This window comes from Solanum lycopersicum, chromosome 3, assembly GCF_036512215.1.
Source record: "Solanum lycopersicum chromosome 3, SLM_r2.1".
NCBI lineage: Eukaryota > Viridiplantae > Streptophyta > Magnoliopsida > Solanales > Solanaceae > Solanum > Solanum lycopersicum.
In genome coordinates this window covers 4,270,051-4,286,042 of record NC_090802.1, presented here as the reverse complement: position 1 = coordinate 4,286,042, position 15,992 = coordinate 4,270,051, and the positions used below count along the sequence as shown (strand labels likewise).

Below are 15,992 nucleotides of genomic sequence, written 5' to 3'. Positions count from 1 at the left end.
TTTCATTTATTCAATATCAATAAGTTCAGAATATTTCCTTGCGTATATCTTTGTTATTTGGATCCAAACATGTAAAAAATACTCAAAATCACATGTCGAGCCCATGCATAACGTCTAGTATATAAATACTTGTTACGTATATATTTATTGATTTGGTCTTGATCATGAAATTAAATTGAATAGGAAATAATGCCTATCGTTAAAGTGAGGTGCACTGTTTATGATAATTCAGAATATATATTTGTCTTTTTACTATATAAAAAATAATGTGTGATTGTAGCAATCCATTTTAATACATAGTTCACAAATGTGACCAAAATTATTACTTGTAGATCTACTGCAAATATTAATGTCCAATACTTATGAAGAATTTTAACAGCTCAACTGATTAGCTATCTAATTTTTCTAAGTTTTTGATGAGGATATCATATCTTAGTTGGTATATCTCCGCTCTCAATTTCTCCTTCCCCTTACCTTGATAAAATAGTGTTAAAATAAAAAGTATTTTTTAATTTTTAATTAGTTTAGATTCAACCTAAATATTATCAAAAAGCATACGACCAACCCTCTAATTAATCTCCTAAAGTTTTAAATTAGGACGTCATTTCAAAGCTAGTTGCTACTCCAACTTGCTACCATAGTCAAAATAGTAATATAAAAAAAAATATTCCCATAGAATAAGTCATATTTGGTACGTCACTTCCTTTAATTAAATTTTCTTTAATAGCTGTATTATGTAGCTGAAAGAGACTTAAAACGATGCATGCAATTTTAATTAATTGCTCCTTTAAATTATACTATTAATGTAATCGGCTTTGCAATTGAAACCTAACCCCCAATTAAGAGAAAAGGATATATATATATATATCCTCGTTACGAATTGAATAAAAGAAAAAAGATCTTCACATTGTTAATACGTAAAAGTAGTAATCTCTAATAAAAAAGATATAAAATTATTTACAAGTTTATAAAAGATTATTTTTTAAAAAAAGAAAAAGTTTGTAAGAAAACTATAAAATCAATTTTCTCAAATAATACAAACATGTCACAAGGTACTACTTAATCAATGGAAGGGGCGGCTTAACGTAATTGGGGGTCTAAAGCGAAATTTCAACTCGCGTCCTAATATATAATATACTTTATATACGTATTTATTCAAAATTTATTTTTTTACACTACTTAGATGGAAATTATTAGTACTTAATATTGTTTTTGCAGTTACTAGTTTTAGCCTTTTAGGTAAGATTTTATCAACTCAACATTGAAAAATATCCTTTAAGTGAGACAATTATTATATGTATTGTTAACATAATGCTATAAATAATAAGTTGATAAATATTAAATAAAGATAAGAGTAAGAACCATAGAATTTGACACAAGAAGTTGATGAATTGGTATACCTCATTTTAATATGCTTATACTCGAGTAATGCATGAAACTAAAATTTAAAAAGAACTAAAAAAGAATTTGTAATTCACCTTTTCCAACACTTTTCACTATTAATTATTATTTTTAACAAAGTATAAAAAATGTTAAAGTAAATAAAATGATTTATTTTATAAAAAATTATATTTTTTATCATAAATAATTAATTTTTCTATAAAAAATTTAACACAATTTAATCTTAACAAAAATTTGGGGGCTAGGCAAAGGCCTTAAAGGCCAAAGCATAGAGCCGCCCCTAATTAACGCTATTAAAAAACAAGGAATTAGCAATTGGATTACGAAGGAATGGAGGTCGTGGTTTAGGGTAGATGGATAAAAGGGATGGAGGATGTCTTGCCTTGTGAGTTGTGAAGGTTTAGCTTGTTATGTTGTCCTAGTTGTAGTACTAGTCATATTGGCTGTGTACACACGAGCATTTCCTCATTCCAAGGAGGTGAAATCACTAGTTTATTATAATTTGCTATGTTAAGGGTGTTCAAAATATGTTATTTAATTTTTTCTTGTGTTATTTTACTTGTATATATATCACGATATTTTCGAACGAAAGGTGTCCAATTGGACACACTAACCACCATGTACCTATGCCGCTGGTTTGATGTATTTCTTTCAAAAATAACTTTTTTATCTCCACAAGGTTGTAGTAATTAGGTATGTGTATACACTATATCCTCCGATACTAGATCCGACTTCAGTTGTTATTGCAACAGATAAAGTTTCATACATAGATTAACAATAAAAATCTAAAGATAATTCCATACTATTACAGACTATAAAAAAATTCTATGAGCTAAAAGTATTTTAACAACGAACTAACTAAAAAATCGATAAATTTCATTGCTAGATTCATGTTTTCTGGTAGCTATGATTGAGATTTGATTTATTGACTTTTTAAAGTGTTATGTCATTATCAGTGTAATTTTTTTTATTAAATGAAAAGACCAATTTTCATGTGTTACGTTTGAGTCAATGACTCAATGATATTATATATATCATGAATTGAAAACAATGGTTTTGGTGAGTGTTACGTTTAATTTGTTGGTACGTATAATTAATATAATAAAAGAATATGCATGTGTAGTTTCTACAAAAATAAAATAATTTAGAAGATTAAAGCAAGTATTTGGTAGATATTTTTGTTGAGTGAGTGAATGACTAGTAGTTAATTAGCAGAGGGACCAAATTCTTAATTTTTTCCATTATATATAAATATATATATAAATATATATGAGCCAATGGAATCATAGGAAGTTTTACAGGTAGGTCTCATGCTAATGATGTTTAATGATGGTTGTTAAAACATTAATTACTGGTTATCTACAAAAAGAACTTGACCTTATAGCCATGATCAAATGTTATTTTTAACAAAAAGTTCTTGTTATAACTATGATGTGATGTGAAATTATTGAGTGTTGGGGTGCATATGTGCAATACTTTTTTTTTTTATGATGTGAGGTTTTTTCGAAAAAATTGTACGAGTAGATAATTAATAGCACAATATGTTAAGATTTAAATAGTAATTAATTATAAGTTCAATAATACTTATATTAGAGTCAATAATTCAACTAGACAGATTGATGGTAATATAACAAACTGATACCGTAAGATTCTATTAATTGTCTTTACACATTTGATTTGTCGAACGATTTGTCAATTTTTACCTAGAGCTTTTGAAGACACAAACAAGGAAGACGATTATGGACTTGGTGGCCATTAATAGAAGTTAATCTCAAAATTAGTCCATGAATAATGATAGATCATGTAAATGTAATCTTAATTAGTTGAAAGTATTTAGATAGTTTTAACTTTTTAATAGTGTGAGATCGTAAACATGAGACTTTTAATGATATTACCAAATGATAGCTACTTAAAGAGATAACCAAACTTTATATAAATGTTATAATATTGTATGCCAAGATTTGGAGATAATTGATACCAAACTTTAATTTTGTCTTTGCTTAGAATGTACATATGTATAGGGATTCCTATTTTTCTTTGAAGTAAGGAATGTTAAAAGTGATTAAATGATGTAAACAAAATCTCCACATTCCTATCCACCATACTCTAACTTTCTTGAATCACAGGAAACTCGTTTGGAGTTCAGGATTTGAAATTTAGGATTTTGAAGAACGAAATTATATGTAATATAAATAAAATAGTAATACTTTTTTTAATCTTAATGTCACTCATTATTTGGGAAAATAATCAAAATGCTAATACTATGAAGCAACTTGTGAGGTTGATAATCATCCTCATCTACCGTACTAATAATTAAATTAGTATCACTAACTTTAATTTTGAGTAAAAAAATAATTTTCAACTATTTACAATAAAATATTGCTTATGCTTAATAATGGTTAGATTCAATTTTTGCTATTCGATATCTATTTTGAGCTAGTTAAGGCGATTTCATACTTATGGACTATGGTTCGAACCTGAAAGCATTGAAAAATATTTGCTACTCTATTACTACCTTTCAAGGTCATGATCGAATCCATCTTAAACGAATGAAAAATTAGTAATTATAGCATTCATCTTCATTTCTTCTTTGAGAGACAAAAATATTACGTACTTCGAAAATAGAGATTAAAATTCTCAAAATTCAATAAAATGATGGGATTTGGCCTCGCGACACGCAACTACTTTCCAGAATCGATAAAATCGTATTTTTGGTAATTTAACTTAGTACAAAAAGACTCATTTAAATGGAGGATATGTCGGATAATTCATGGAATTTAAAGTAGAGAATGTAACAACTGAAAGCAACAATAAAAATACCGAAATATAAGATAGAGAAGAAGGGGTAGATTGAAATTAAAGAAAAAAATGTTAAAAGTAACTTTACAAATAAAAATAAATAGAATGATATATTTGTATTAAAAATTACTCTTTTCTGAACAATTATATGATCTATCAAGATTAAATATGAGCTACTACTATAATATATATTTTTGCACATTTTTAAAACTATTGAAAAGAATATTTACAAATTTTTTAATTAAATTTTTTTACTCTGCCGCTATGGGTGATGATTGAGTCTTTTTGATTTGTGTAAATTAAGCCTTTGTCGATTCCTTTTCGCGGATTTCCTGTTACCTTTTTTAGTGGAGTAGCATAAATGTTTATTATTAATATTTTTGGAAATAATTGACCTATTAATAAAATTTAATTTAATAAAAAAGGCGTTTCCATTATATATTATTTAAGAAAAGTGAAAATTTAGAATTTTTATTCTAAAGTGTATAGTCATCCTGAACAATTGAGATCGATTTTCTTAATTTATGAAAAAATTAAGTTTTTTTTTGAAGTAAATATTTTATATATTAAGAATATGTTAAATTTAATATATAAATATATTTTATAACATATTTTAAATATAAATATAACCTACGTCATAGACTTCTGGTGAGCGATGACTTGACGACTTTGGTTCTTTACTCTTTAAACTAAGTTTTACTTAATTAGGTTTAAATTAAATAATACTATAATAAATACATTATCAAAAAATACACCTAAACGTATGCCAACACTCTTATTAAATGTTTAACGTCAAACAATAAGATTTTACATTCTTGACTTGTTGGTGAAGAACTGAAATGCCTTTTTACGAATATATTTGTGAAAGAAATATTTTAATAATAGTATATTTTGAGGTGATATTTTAAAAGTAAATAAAACACGAAGATTAACTAAATCGTACCGATATTAAAAAGACCTCAATTAGATTGAGATAATTTTAAAAGTCTTTTTTTTTAATAAAAGTCTAATTTTAGTTCTTACCTTATAAAACAAAAAAAGATTGAGATGTTATAGTTTTTTTAACATAAATGACCGATTTGTCCCATTTCTCGATAAGACATGTTTTCATTAAATTAGTACTTATATATTTTTGATTATTCAAAAATTCATTCTTCTAAATAAGGATAAAGATAAATTGAAAGGAAAAATTAAATACCTTTTAATTAATGGATAAAACTATTTACTTTGGATTACCTATCAAAGTTAAAAATATCATACAATATAAAGGTTCGCAAATTAACTTATAACAATTATAGTTTCAAATGTAAGAACAAAAAAATTTCAAAGACCAAACTGTCGGCATACATATGCAAATATGTAACGCCTTTTTGACAGTTGCATATTGTCTTAAATATTTCACGTGAATTTTTATAATTAAATAATTATTTAATCAGAAAAGAGATATTAATATTAAAAAAATTTAAAAAAAATAGACAAATAAATTAAAATATTAAGAATATGTTTCAATTTTGACTCTCATAAACCCAATTCTTAAAGTACGTATATGTGTTTTCTTTCTTGTTTGAATAATGAAAGCAAACATGAAAAGTAGAGTTGTGGGTAAAACAAATATTTTCCTTATTACTAAATAATAATAATAATAATAATAATAATAAAATTGTTTTGTTTTTTTTAATTACAAGTTGATCTTAATTCACCAACCACTCTATTGGCTAGATAAACCGTGCAAATTAGTTAAAAGATTTGTGGTTCAAATTTTCTTAGACATAAATATTATTAAACTACTACAAGAAAGCTTAAAAGTAGCTTATATCTTAAGTTATAATTTTAAATTTTTTCATATATAATTGATTAGATCAAAAAAAAAAAAACTTCTCAAGATAAAAATATAGGAAACAAGTTTAATACGTAACACTCAATTCCTTCCCAAATCTTCAACACAAAAAGTAAAATATTCATACATAAAAAAATTATATCTATAATTTTATATCTATAATTTTCTGACGAAAGATATCGATTAATAATTCTAATTTTATTATTAAATAAAATGAAAAGATTGCTTGAATATAAAACACCTTCCATTTTTTATGTTAAGATTGCATATTCAAATTATAAAGGAAAACAAAAAAGTTGTAGCAAAATATTATATTTGAAGTTCAAAAGTACAAATTATCAAAGACCAAATGTCAGACATGACTCACATTTTTGAAGATAAAAAGAAACTTATTCATCACAATAAAAAAATAAATAGATTAAATAAATAAAAAAATTACTCCACTTGCCAAAAAAAAAAAAATTTAAAGAGATGGTGGTAAAAATTTGCCTTGATATTCTCCAAGTAACCAACAAAACTTTTACTTTTTTAAAAATATAATAAAAATTATTTTTTGGGTCTTTGGTCCTTATTGTATCCTATATTTTCCTTTAATTGATGCACCTCTAACTTTTTTAAAATAATTTTTTTTTTCAAATTCCTAACTTACAATTTACTCCAGAAAAGGAAATTCCACTAAACGTTCTCTTCCCAACTACCTCATGCCAGAATACAATTTAAAAAACAACAAATATCTTTTATTTTATCACTTTTTTCAAATAATCCACCGTCATCCTTTTATCCAAAATTATAGTAAAAGTATACAAACATTTCTTAGATATCAAATATAAATGCGAGAGACAAGTATCGATAATACTTTTGAATTTATTAGAAATCGTTAATTTCATCTTCAAATAATTGATATTCTTAAAAGCATCATTCATTTTACTTGACCGATTAAATTAAAATATGTCATTAATATTTTACACGTCATAGAAAGTGAATTCAAACTCTTAAAGGAGTGTTATCTTGATTAAAAAATAAAAAATATTAAAATTATCTCTAAATTTATCAAGAATTTAGAACAATATAATTATGAGCGCATTTAAATTTTATTAGTCAGATAAATAAATGTTATTAAGACTAACAATATTAAAATAATGTAATTAATTAAACACAAATCAGTTACTAGGTAGAATGTTGAAATCTTGCTATTAACATCATAACCTTATTTTCATCTAATGAAATAAAATAATTTATAGTAATAAAAGAAAGAAAAGAATCCAATATATATCAGCACAAATATTGTTATATCCCGATATCAAATGGATATCTTTATTAGAGTTTTGAGTATAAAAAATTCAATTAAAAAATACTTTGAATATAAATTAAATTGAAACTTTAATATAAATTTAAATTAGTCAATTTTTTTTAAAAAAAAATTATTATAAAGCAAAAACCACTTGCATGATTATCATTTTTTTTTTCAAATTTTGTTTAAGGACAGTTGACCTAATTTTTCCCACAAACCCCAATTTTTTAATTTACTAAATCCTTGTAAAAGACATATACTCTGTTTGAGTCAAATTTGCTTCATCAGATACTGCCATTTTTCTGCAAATCTTGACTTGACATGTATATATATTGAGAGAGACACAGCTTTGATTTTTCTTAAGAGAGTAAAAAAAAGGAGGAACAGAGAAAATGGGTAATTCTTTTGGGTGTTCGGCCTCCGGTGAACGGTTGGTATCGGCGGCCAGAGACGGCGATTATGTAGAAGCTAAGATGTTGCTTGATTGCAATCCATGTCTTTCAAAGTACTCGACTTTTGGTGGACTCAATTCACCTCTTCATTTTGCTGCCGCTAAGGGACACAACGAGGTATTTAACCCTTTTCTTTTTTGTTTCCCTTTTTAATCGCATGTCGTTAAAGTTTTTGATTTGTGTGAATAATTTTCAGATTGTTGCATTGTTGCTTGAGAATGGTGCTGATGTTAATTCTAGAAACTACTGTGGTCAGGTAAAAGATTTTTTTTTTTGAAAAAAAAAACCCTTTTTGTTGATTAGTCCTGTTTAGTTTCTTTTCAAATGAGAGATCAGCTTCATGGGTTGGGTTATTTTTGTTAATTTTAGTCATCTTGGGGGATTTTGAAGTTTGGGTGTTTCTTTTGTTGAATCTGATGTTTGAGTTTTTTTTTTGTTTTTTGTTTTGAAGACGGCACTGATGCAGGCATGTCGATATGGTCACTGGGAAGTTGTTCAAACCCTTCTTCTCTTTAGATGCAATGTGAGTTTCCCTTTGATTTTTTGCCTCATGGGTTTTTCTTTTAACTTGTCAATTTGGCTACTAGAGCTTACACAGCCTTGTGCTTTGTCATTCTTCTAATAGCATTTGTCCCTATTGGATCTTGAAACTATTTTTTCAGGTTACCAGGGCAGATTATCTTAGTGGAAGAACAGCTCTCCATTTTGCAGCAGTGAATGGACATGTTAGATGCATAAGACTTGTGGTGACTGATTTCGTTCCTAGTGCCCCTTTTGAGTCTATAAATGCTCAAATAAATGCTGACAGAGGAGACAGTTCAAATTCAAAAGGCAAGCATGAGCAAAGGTTGGTGATCTGTTCATCTTCATTCTAGTTATCTGGATTCTCCTTGAGTTGTGTAAATACAGATAATTTATTTATGAGATATAAGGTCCCAAATGAAATCATTGATTGACCTGTGATGTCATTGACAACCATAGAAGACTGAGGTGGTAGTGTACAACATATGCTCTAGTAAAAGAAGATACCTCGGGAGTTCTTCATTTGTGAGCTTTGTGTTTACAGATGTCTAGATTCTGATAAGAGAATTAGTTGAGAAAAATGAGCTGATATACAACCATGCTCATGAATTCTGACACAAAATTTATTGACTTTGAGGTTTTGACTTCTTCTTGGAACGTATGTGGTTTACTTGGCTAATCGCTGTATTGGCTTCATTTCATTGCAGTCCACTGTCAAAATTTGTAAATAAAGCTGCTGATGGTGGTATAACTGCTCTTCATATGGCTGCATTGAATGGGTATTTTGATTGTGTCCAGCTCCTGCTTGATCTCAATGCAAATGTTTCAGCTGTGACATTTCACTATGGGTCATCGATGGATCTGATAGGTATATGTTCAGTCGAGGCATAATTAGATGTTTTCGGAAATTACCTGATTGTTAATTGACATTATTTTCAAATAAATCGTTCTCTAGGAGCTGGAAGCACTCCTTTGCACTATGCTGCCTGTGGCGGAAATCTAAAATGCTGTCAGGTGATTGTTTAACTCATCTTCGTGCTGCTATCTAATAATTTTGATTACCAGAAGTAAAAGATGTTTTACTTCCGATGCCAATTGGTACTCATGTGGTTGTTTTCTGATGCAATATTTTACCCTTGCTTGTTTCTAAATGAGTATTTGCTTTGTGTTTCTGCAGATCCTTATTGCAAGAGGTGCCAATCGATTGACATTGAACTGCAATGGGTAATCTATTTAGGACTTGCTTCTCAGTTTAACCTTACATCTTCGAATTTCTAGACGTCACTGAACAGATATATGGATTCTTTCAGGTGGGTTCCTCTTGATGTTGCCAGGATGTGGGGACGTCATTGGCTTGAACCATTACTTGCACCAAATTCTGAGTCGATAATTCCACCTTTTCCATCTTCAAGTTATTTATCGTTGCCTCTCTTAAGCGTGCTTAACATCGCAAGGTAAATGGAAATTATCTTTTTTTTTTTAGTCATTTGTAATCTAGTTTTTGGACTGATAAGTGATAAGGGAGGGATGACCTATAGTGGTTTAGACCCTCCACTTCCAAACATAAGGTTTTGTTTTGAGTTACCAAGTAAGCAAACATGGGAAATGCCCACTATTCAGCTCGTAGATACAGGGATTTAGGGGAGGGAGTTTAACATATTTAAAAAAAAAAAAGGAAAAAAGCTTATTTCTGAACTAATGATCTTTGTCATCTGAAAAAATTTGGAGTGCCCTAATTTCTGGGTTGAATCTGTTTTGGTGCATCAAATTTGTTTAAGATCGAAGTTCAATATCTACCCTAAACCTGGTCCCATATTGTCTGACATACAGTAACTTTTTGATTATCAAGTCTCAATTAATAGAGAGATTTTGTCATGTGATATTTCACTTTAGATCGTCTAGTGTTTCTTGTGGTGGCCAAGTTGGGTAGTTACTTTTTGAAAATCAAAACAAATGATTGCATTGATGATACTTAAGCCATTTGATGTTAGTAGCAATAGAAATGGGTTACTGGCTTAATGCATATCTGTTTGACAAATGTAACATATGCTAGGGAAGTAAAACAAAGTAGATTTTTACTAATTGAAGATGTGGAAATTATTGCTATGGATATTGTGTGTTCGTAACTGCAAAAGGGTACTCCATGTATCGGTATAGATTTGTAACAAGCAGTTCAGTCACTCTACTCGTTGCTGCATTCAAAGTTTTTGAAATCAATGTATATTGTTCTGTGAATTCTATCTGTATGATGCACATTTAGCTTGCGAAGGCATAAGCCGGAAAAATTATGATTGATCCAACTCCCATTGGTCAAGCTTTCTTTTGTTTGTTTCTCTATACTTTGTCAGTTTGTCTCTCTCTTTTGGTTTTCCTTTAGTTGAAGTCATCTTTAGGCAGTCTAGTGTTCAATTTTAGTCAGTTACTGCGCACCATTCCGTTAAGAGTCAATAATAGAAAATAAGCAGTGAGGCTGCTATTTGAGATGAAGAACTTTATTGTTATCTCAGGCTTATCTTACCCTTTCCTGTGTTCTAGTTTGATCTATTAGACATTGCTTCTTCTGGGAGCTTAAGAAAACACCTTAACCATTAGTCCTGTGGACATTGGATTGAAATTTTCTTCGATTGAGCCTTCTGATCTATTAATGATTCATGTTAAGCACTAGTGTGATGGACTGCTAATTGGTTCTCACTTTCACTAGTGGAATGTTTCAACTCTAAAGCCGGTCAGGGCTGATTTTCATTTGACTGCTTGTAGTGGCTGTTAAGTGAGGATAGAATGAGCACTTGTTTTGTACTTCCGTGTGATTTCTCTCAGTCTCTCCTTCGCTGGGAAATATTTTACGTGTGGTGCTCTTTTCTTCCATGGGGTTTTGGAGGAGGGGGAGCTGTTAATCTATGCTTTTAAATAATTGTAAGTCTATTAGGGTACTGTAAAATTAAATGCCAACCATATATAAGTTCTTATCATTGTGAATATTTTTTGCAGAGAGTGTGGGTTGCAGTCTTCAGGATCTTCCTCTGATGATTCTGATACTTGTGCTGTTTGCCTGGAGAGGGCATGTTCAGTGGCTGCCGAAGGTTTGTACCATTATTCCCTTTCAATCTGATTTTGTTCAATGTATTAATCAGACAAATTCTTTAAAATGGTTCTGGCAACAATCAGTTATGCAACTATGTTGTATAGGAGCAAATTTTTGGGACTTTTAAGGTCCAATTTATCCACAAGATGAATGTCGTATAAATGCGCGCATTTAGATGAATATGCATTCATACAAGATGGACAAGATTAGAAATGATTTACATCTGATAAAGATTGTGTGCAACATATATGGAGGATAAAATTACATTGATCTCCTTATGTATAGATTAATTAGTGTGCTAGTATGATGTTGAATGTGGTAAAAGAACGAGGTAGACCTAAAATCATGTGTAAGAAATTGTCTCTAAAAATTCCTCAGTATCAATACAAAACAAGAACAACACACAATGAAAGCAAATGACCTGTATACTGTATATCTAATATATCAGTTTATTCGGAAATTTATTTTATTGTTACACATGACATTAGATCTGGTTCTTGTGAGGAGCTCTTTTATTCTAGTTGGAGAAGTATTCTCATCATGTAGGAGCAAGTGTGAGATCAAGGGAATAAGACTAAATACTTAGTATTGGAATGAGATATGCCTGAATCAAGCAGATGAATAAATATAGACAACTCATACAACCAAATCTCAACTATTTTATAATCTGAAGCATAGTTCATTTGTTGAGATGTGTCTGGCAAATGGTGTAAAAATCCCCTCTAATTGAGAATTTTCGGTTCATACATGATCTAGCACCAACCTAATCATCTATTCTACTTGAGTATGAAATCCTTTCTTGATTTATTATGCGAGTAACACTTCCAAAATTAAGCCTTTGCACACCCTAGACCTATCAAATCTAGATATTGTAGTTGAATCCTAGCGTATGGTCTAGCATTTGGTGAAGCTGGAGGGAAAATCTTAAGGATTGGGATTTAAATCTCAATAGAGGCAAAAAATGCGAGGAGATTTCTTTTCATCCACCTAAACTATTGTGTACAAAGTTATCCTATACATGTTTTGGTGGAAGGATGCAGATACATATGGGAATAATTGAGGTGTGTACAAGTTGGTCTAGACACCGCCTTTATAATTATTTTTTTAAAGACTTCTAGATTTGTAGTTATGAAATAAATGTGTAGATACTGCAGTTGTTAGTCTTTTGTTATACTTGATGTTTTTCAACTCTCTGATATGGAATATCTGATGCCTACCCAGTCTTGTGCTTGTGTATAAAGCAACTTGATTGGTTCACCTGGAAATCTGTTTTACATACTCTTTCCGTCTCATTTTATAGGAAGGAGTTTGGGATTCGAGGGTCAACGCATAGATTTTTCATGTGTTCTGAAATAAAACTTTTACATATTTGATGATTACATGTCTAGTATATATGCTAGTGTAATTAATAATTCAAAATATTAAAAGAAAATTGATAAGTCATAGTCAATGACCAAACTGTTCGACTTTCCAAAGAGTGATAGTGCCACATAAAATGCGACGGCAGTACTGATGAAAAATAGGTACCAATGTGATCTCCCCCAAACTCGAACAATTTTACCCAGAGAGTTGGGAAATATGAGATCGACATCAGATTCTCTCGCACTGTTAGGTTTCTGGGACACATTGTCTAACCATGAGAAGACGATAACAATAAAATGACGGTATGATTCCTGTAAAATTAGATGAGAATTGTCATATTAATATATTATTTTATTTTGTATCAAATACTTTCAGGTTGTGGGCATCAATTGTGTGTAAGATGTGCTCTCTATCTTTGCTCGGCAAGCAACGTCCCATCTGAATTATTGGGTCCGCCTGGATCCATTCCATGTCCACTTTGCCGACATGGGATTGTTTCATTTGTAAAACTCCCAGGATCTCCTGCAAAGGAAATTAAGTTACATCTATCCCTTAGCTTATGCACACCATGCATGCTTCATTCTCGCGACCAAGAACGATCAACACCGCCTAGCGCACATGAAATTAGAAAGAATCGTGTTGCTTCAGTGTCTTCAGATCTTTTCTGTCCTGTGACTTGTAGTCCATTTCCCTCTGTTGCAATGCCTTTGTGTACCTGTGATGAAGGACCTTCTCCAACCTTGGAATCAAGAGAAAATGATACTCAAGAAGAAACTCCTAATCAGTCACAGTCGACATCAACGGATCAGGACAAAATGAATGTGAGATTGGAGAAAACTACCTGCTCGAACATGTTTTGGGGTAGAAGAAGCTGCAGCAGGGAGCATCAGTGTAATGCTGAGATAAATGCTTAATAAGCTCGCCTTGGTGCTGGAGTAGAAGAAATTTTGATCCAAGCAGAGCAGCGCATGGGTTCAAGGCATAGCATTACTACTTTCTCATGCTTTTGAATCTTTCTTGCAGCTTATATTACTCTCGCTTGCTATGAGCCAATGGATCCAGCACTCCGGTAGGTATCTTGAATACCTTAAAAGTGTGACGTTGATTATTTTGGACTCGGGGCTTGTAAAGAATTCACAAGTAAGAAATTGGAGTATTGCAATGGAGCATCATTGGAGAGATGTCTAATATTGAGATTGTTCTTAGACTATTCTTCTCTGTTGTATGTAGTGCCGCTATTACTAGTCTGGTTGAAGCAGATAAGTTTTTAACCTGTTTGTTCCAGTACAACCCCATCAAGTTACAAAAGATAGTTTTAGTACTGGTGGGATTTGTGAAGGTAAACGTTAGGTGTCTGTAAAAACTGACAAAGATAAAGAGTTAAATAGGGGAATTTGTGTAGCACATTCTGTTTGTACACATTTTAATGTTCTGCAGTAGAAAGTAATGTGTTTGGGTTTGTCATAATGCGGCACAAAGCAGCAACAGCAACAAACATCGTGAAATTTCACAAGTGAGTTTTGGGTAGGATAGTGTGTATATCGACTTTACATCTACCTTGTGAAGCTAGCGAGGATGTTTTCCGTAGATCCTTGGTTCAAAGGAAAGAAAAAAAATACTAACAATGAGCAGTAGATAATATGATAATCAAAGTGACAGTAATGTTAATCGAAAGAATAAAAAGGAAAATATACAAGAACAACACTAGTACTCTAATCTTTGATCTTGAGGTCATATTCGTTGTAAACTGAAATTTCCAACACCCAAAGGTAATTTTAATGTGGTCTATTTCTCCTCTTTTTGCAATCAATTTCGCTACAATGCCTACATCTTACAATATTTATTACGCAATTACACCTATCTCTATCTCTCCTCTATCGCACTATATCCAACTTTTACACCGAACATCTGCACATTTCTTCTTCACACGTTTAAACTATTTCAGCCTCGTCTTTTCCAGCATAAAAATCATTCTCATCTTATTCCGAATAACTACGTTTAGATCTAATCTTTTATCTTTCCTGATGCATCCACACAACCTAATTGAAAGCAATTGTTGTTAGGCTTTTGGCATTCGAGGAGTTTGATGTTAATTTGGAAATGAAGTAAATGGAGAGTGAGTCATGTGGTGGGGTGTCTGAATTGATTTTGATTGTTGTCATCTTCAATTAAACGTGACATTAGTAACAGTAACAAATTAAAGTTGGCCAATACACAATTTTTGTCCTCTTTATATTATTTATACACACTCTACTTCCTAGTTGTTTCTGTTATTTTTTGTTGACAAAATTAGAATGTCTAATTGGACCAAATCACCACGTCCTTTATTTATTCGACACGTATACCAATACTAATCTTTGAGTAAGTCTTATCTAAATTACTGTAGAGGCCTTAATCATTTGCCATTATCATAAGTCTTCTCACAACAAGTATAGTGTCAGTGTCAAAAGGAACACAAAAAATCTAGTTGATACGATTGTGTAAACTGCAGTCTTATTAGCTTTTTGTTTGTTTCCCAATCCGAGATGATTATTGCTCGGGAAAAGGTGTCTGATATACCTCTTAACTTTGTCATTTAGAGCTGATATACCCCTTGTTATGAAAGTGGTTCATATATACCCTTACTTGTAAATAAATGGCTCACATATACCCTTTTCCTCTAACGGAAATGAAAAAAATAATAATTTTAATGTAAATTTTTATTATTTTTTTCTAAAAAATATAATCTCATATGAGTTAATGTAATCCTCGTCAAATATTTTTTTTTTGACTTTTTTTTTGTTTCAATGACTAATTTATAATTATTATTTTGATAATCAAATTTATTTATGTTTCACTAACATTCTTGTAAAACTTATTGTAGATGTCCAATTTTTTTCTTCGAATGCGAAATTAAATTACAATACAGACAAAAAAAAATAATTTAAATTTTTTTTCTTTAAACTAAGGAATGAAAGACAAAAACAAAATAAGAATAAGAAACTCAAATAATTATAATAAAAGAAGTCAAAAAATAATTTATGTATGAAAAAATTAAAATACCTTGAACTTTGATAGAAGAATCATATATACCCCCTAAATAATTTTTTAAAAAAAATTAGAAGTAATAAATATAAATTTAAAACTAATTTTTTAACTTCCGTTAAATGAAGGGTATATGTGAGCCATTTTGTAACGGCAGGGGTATATGTGAGCCGTTTGTATAACGGTAAGGGCATATATGAGCCACTTTTATAACGAGGGTAT

General features: G+C 30.2%; 1 protein-coding gene across 1 annotated transcript; it reads left to right on the top strand.

The window, feature by feature from the left end:
• Positions 1-7,486: 7,486 nt before the first annotated feature.
• LOC101268651 (E3 ubiquitin-protein ligase XBAT33) lies at positions 7,487-14,213 on the top strand. The gene is made up of 10 exons (XM_004234321.5): positions 7,487-7,897; positions 7,977-8,036; positions 8,232-8,303; positions 8,443-8,627; positions 9,010-9,170; positions 9,258-9,316; positions 9,480-9,526; positions 9,613-9,756; positions 11,291-11,382; positions 13,122-14,213. Exons 1-10 carry the CDS (start codon positions 7,721-7,723, stop codon positions 13,658-13,660), a joined length of 1,536 nt encoding a protein of 511 aa, XP_004234369.1. The 5' UTR covers positions 7,487-7,720; the 3' UTR covers positions 13,661-14,213.
• Positions 14,214-15,992: the final 1,779 nt, after the last annotated feature.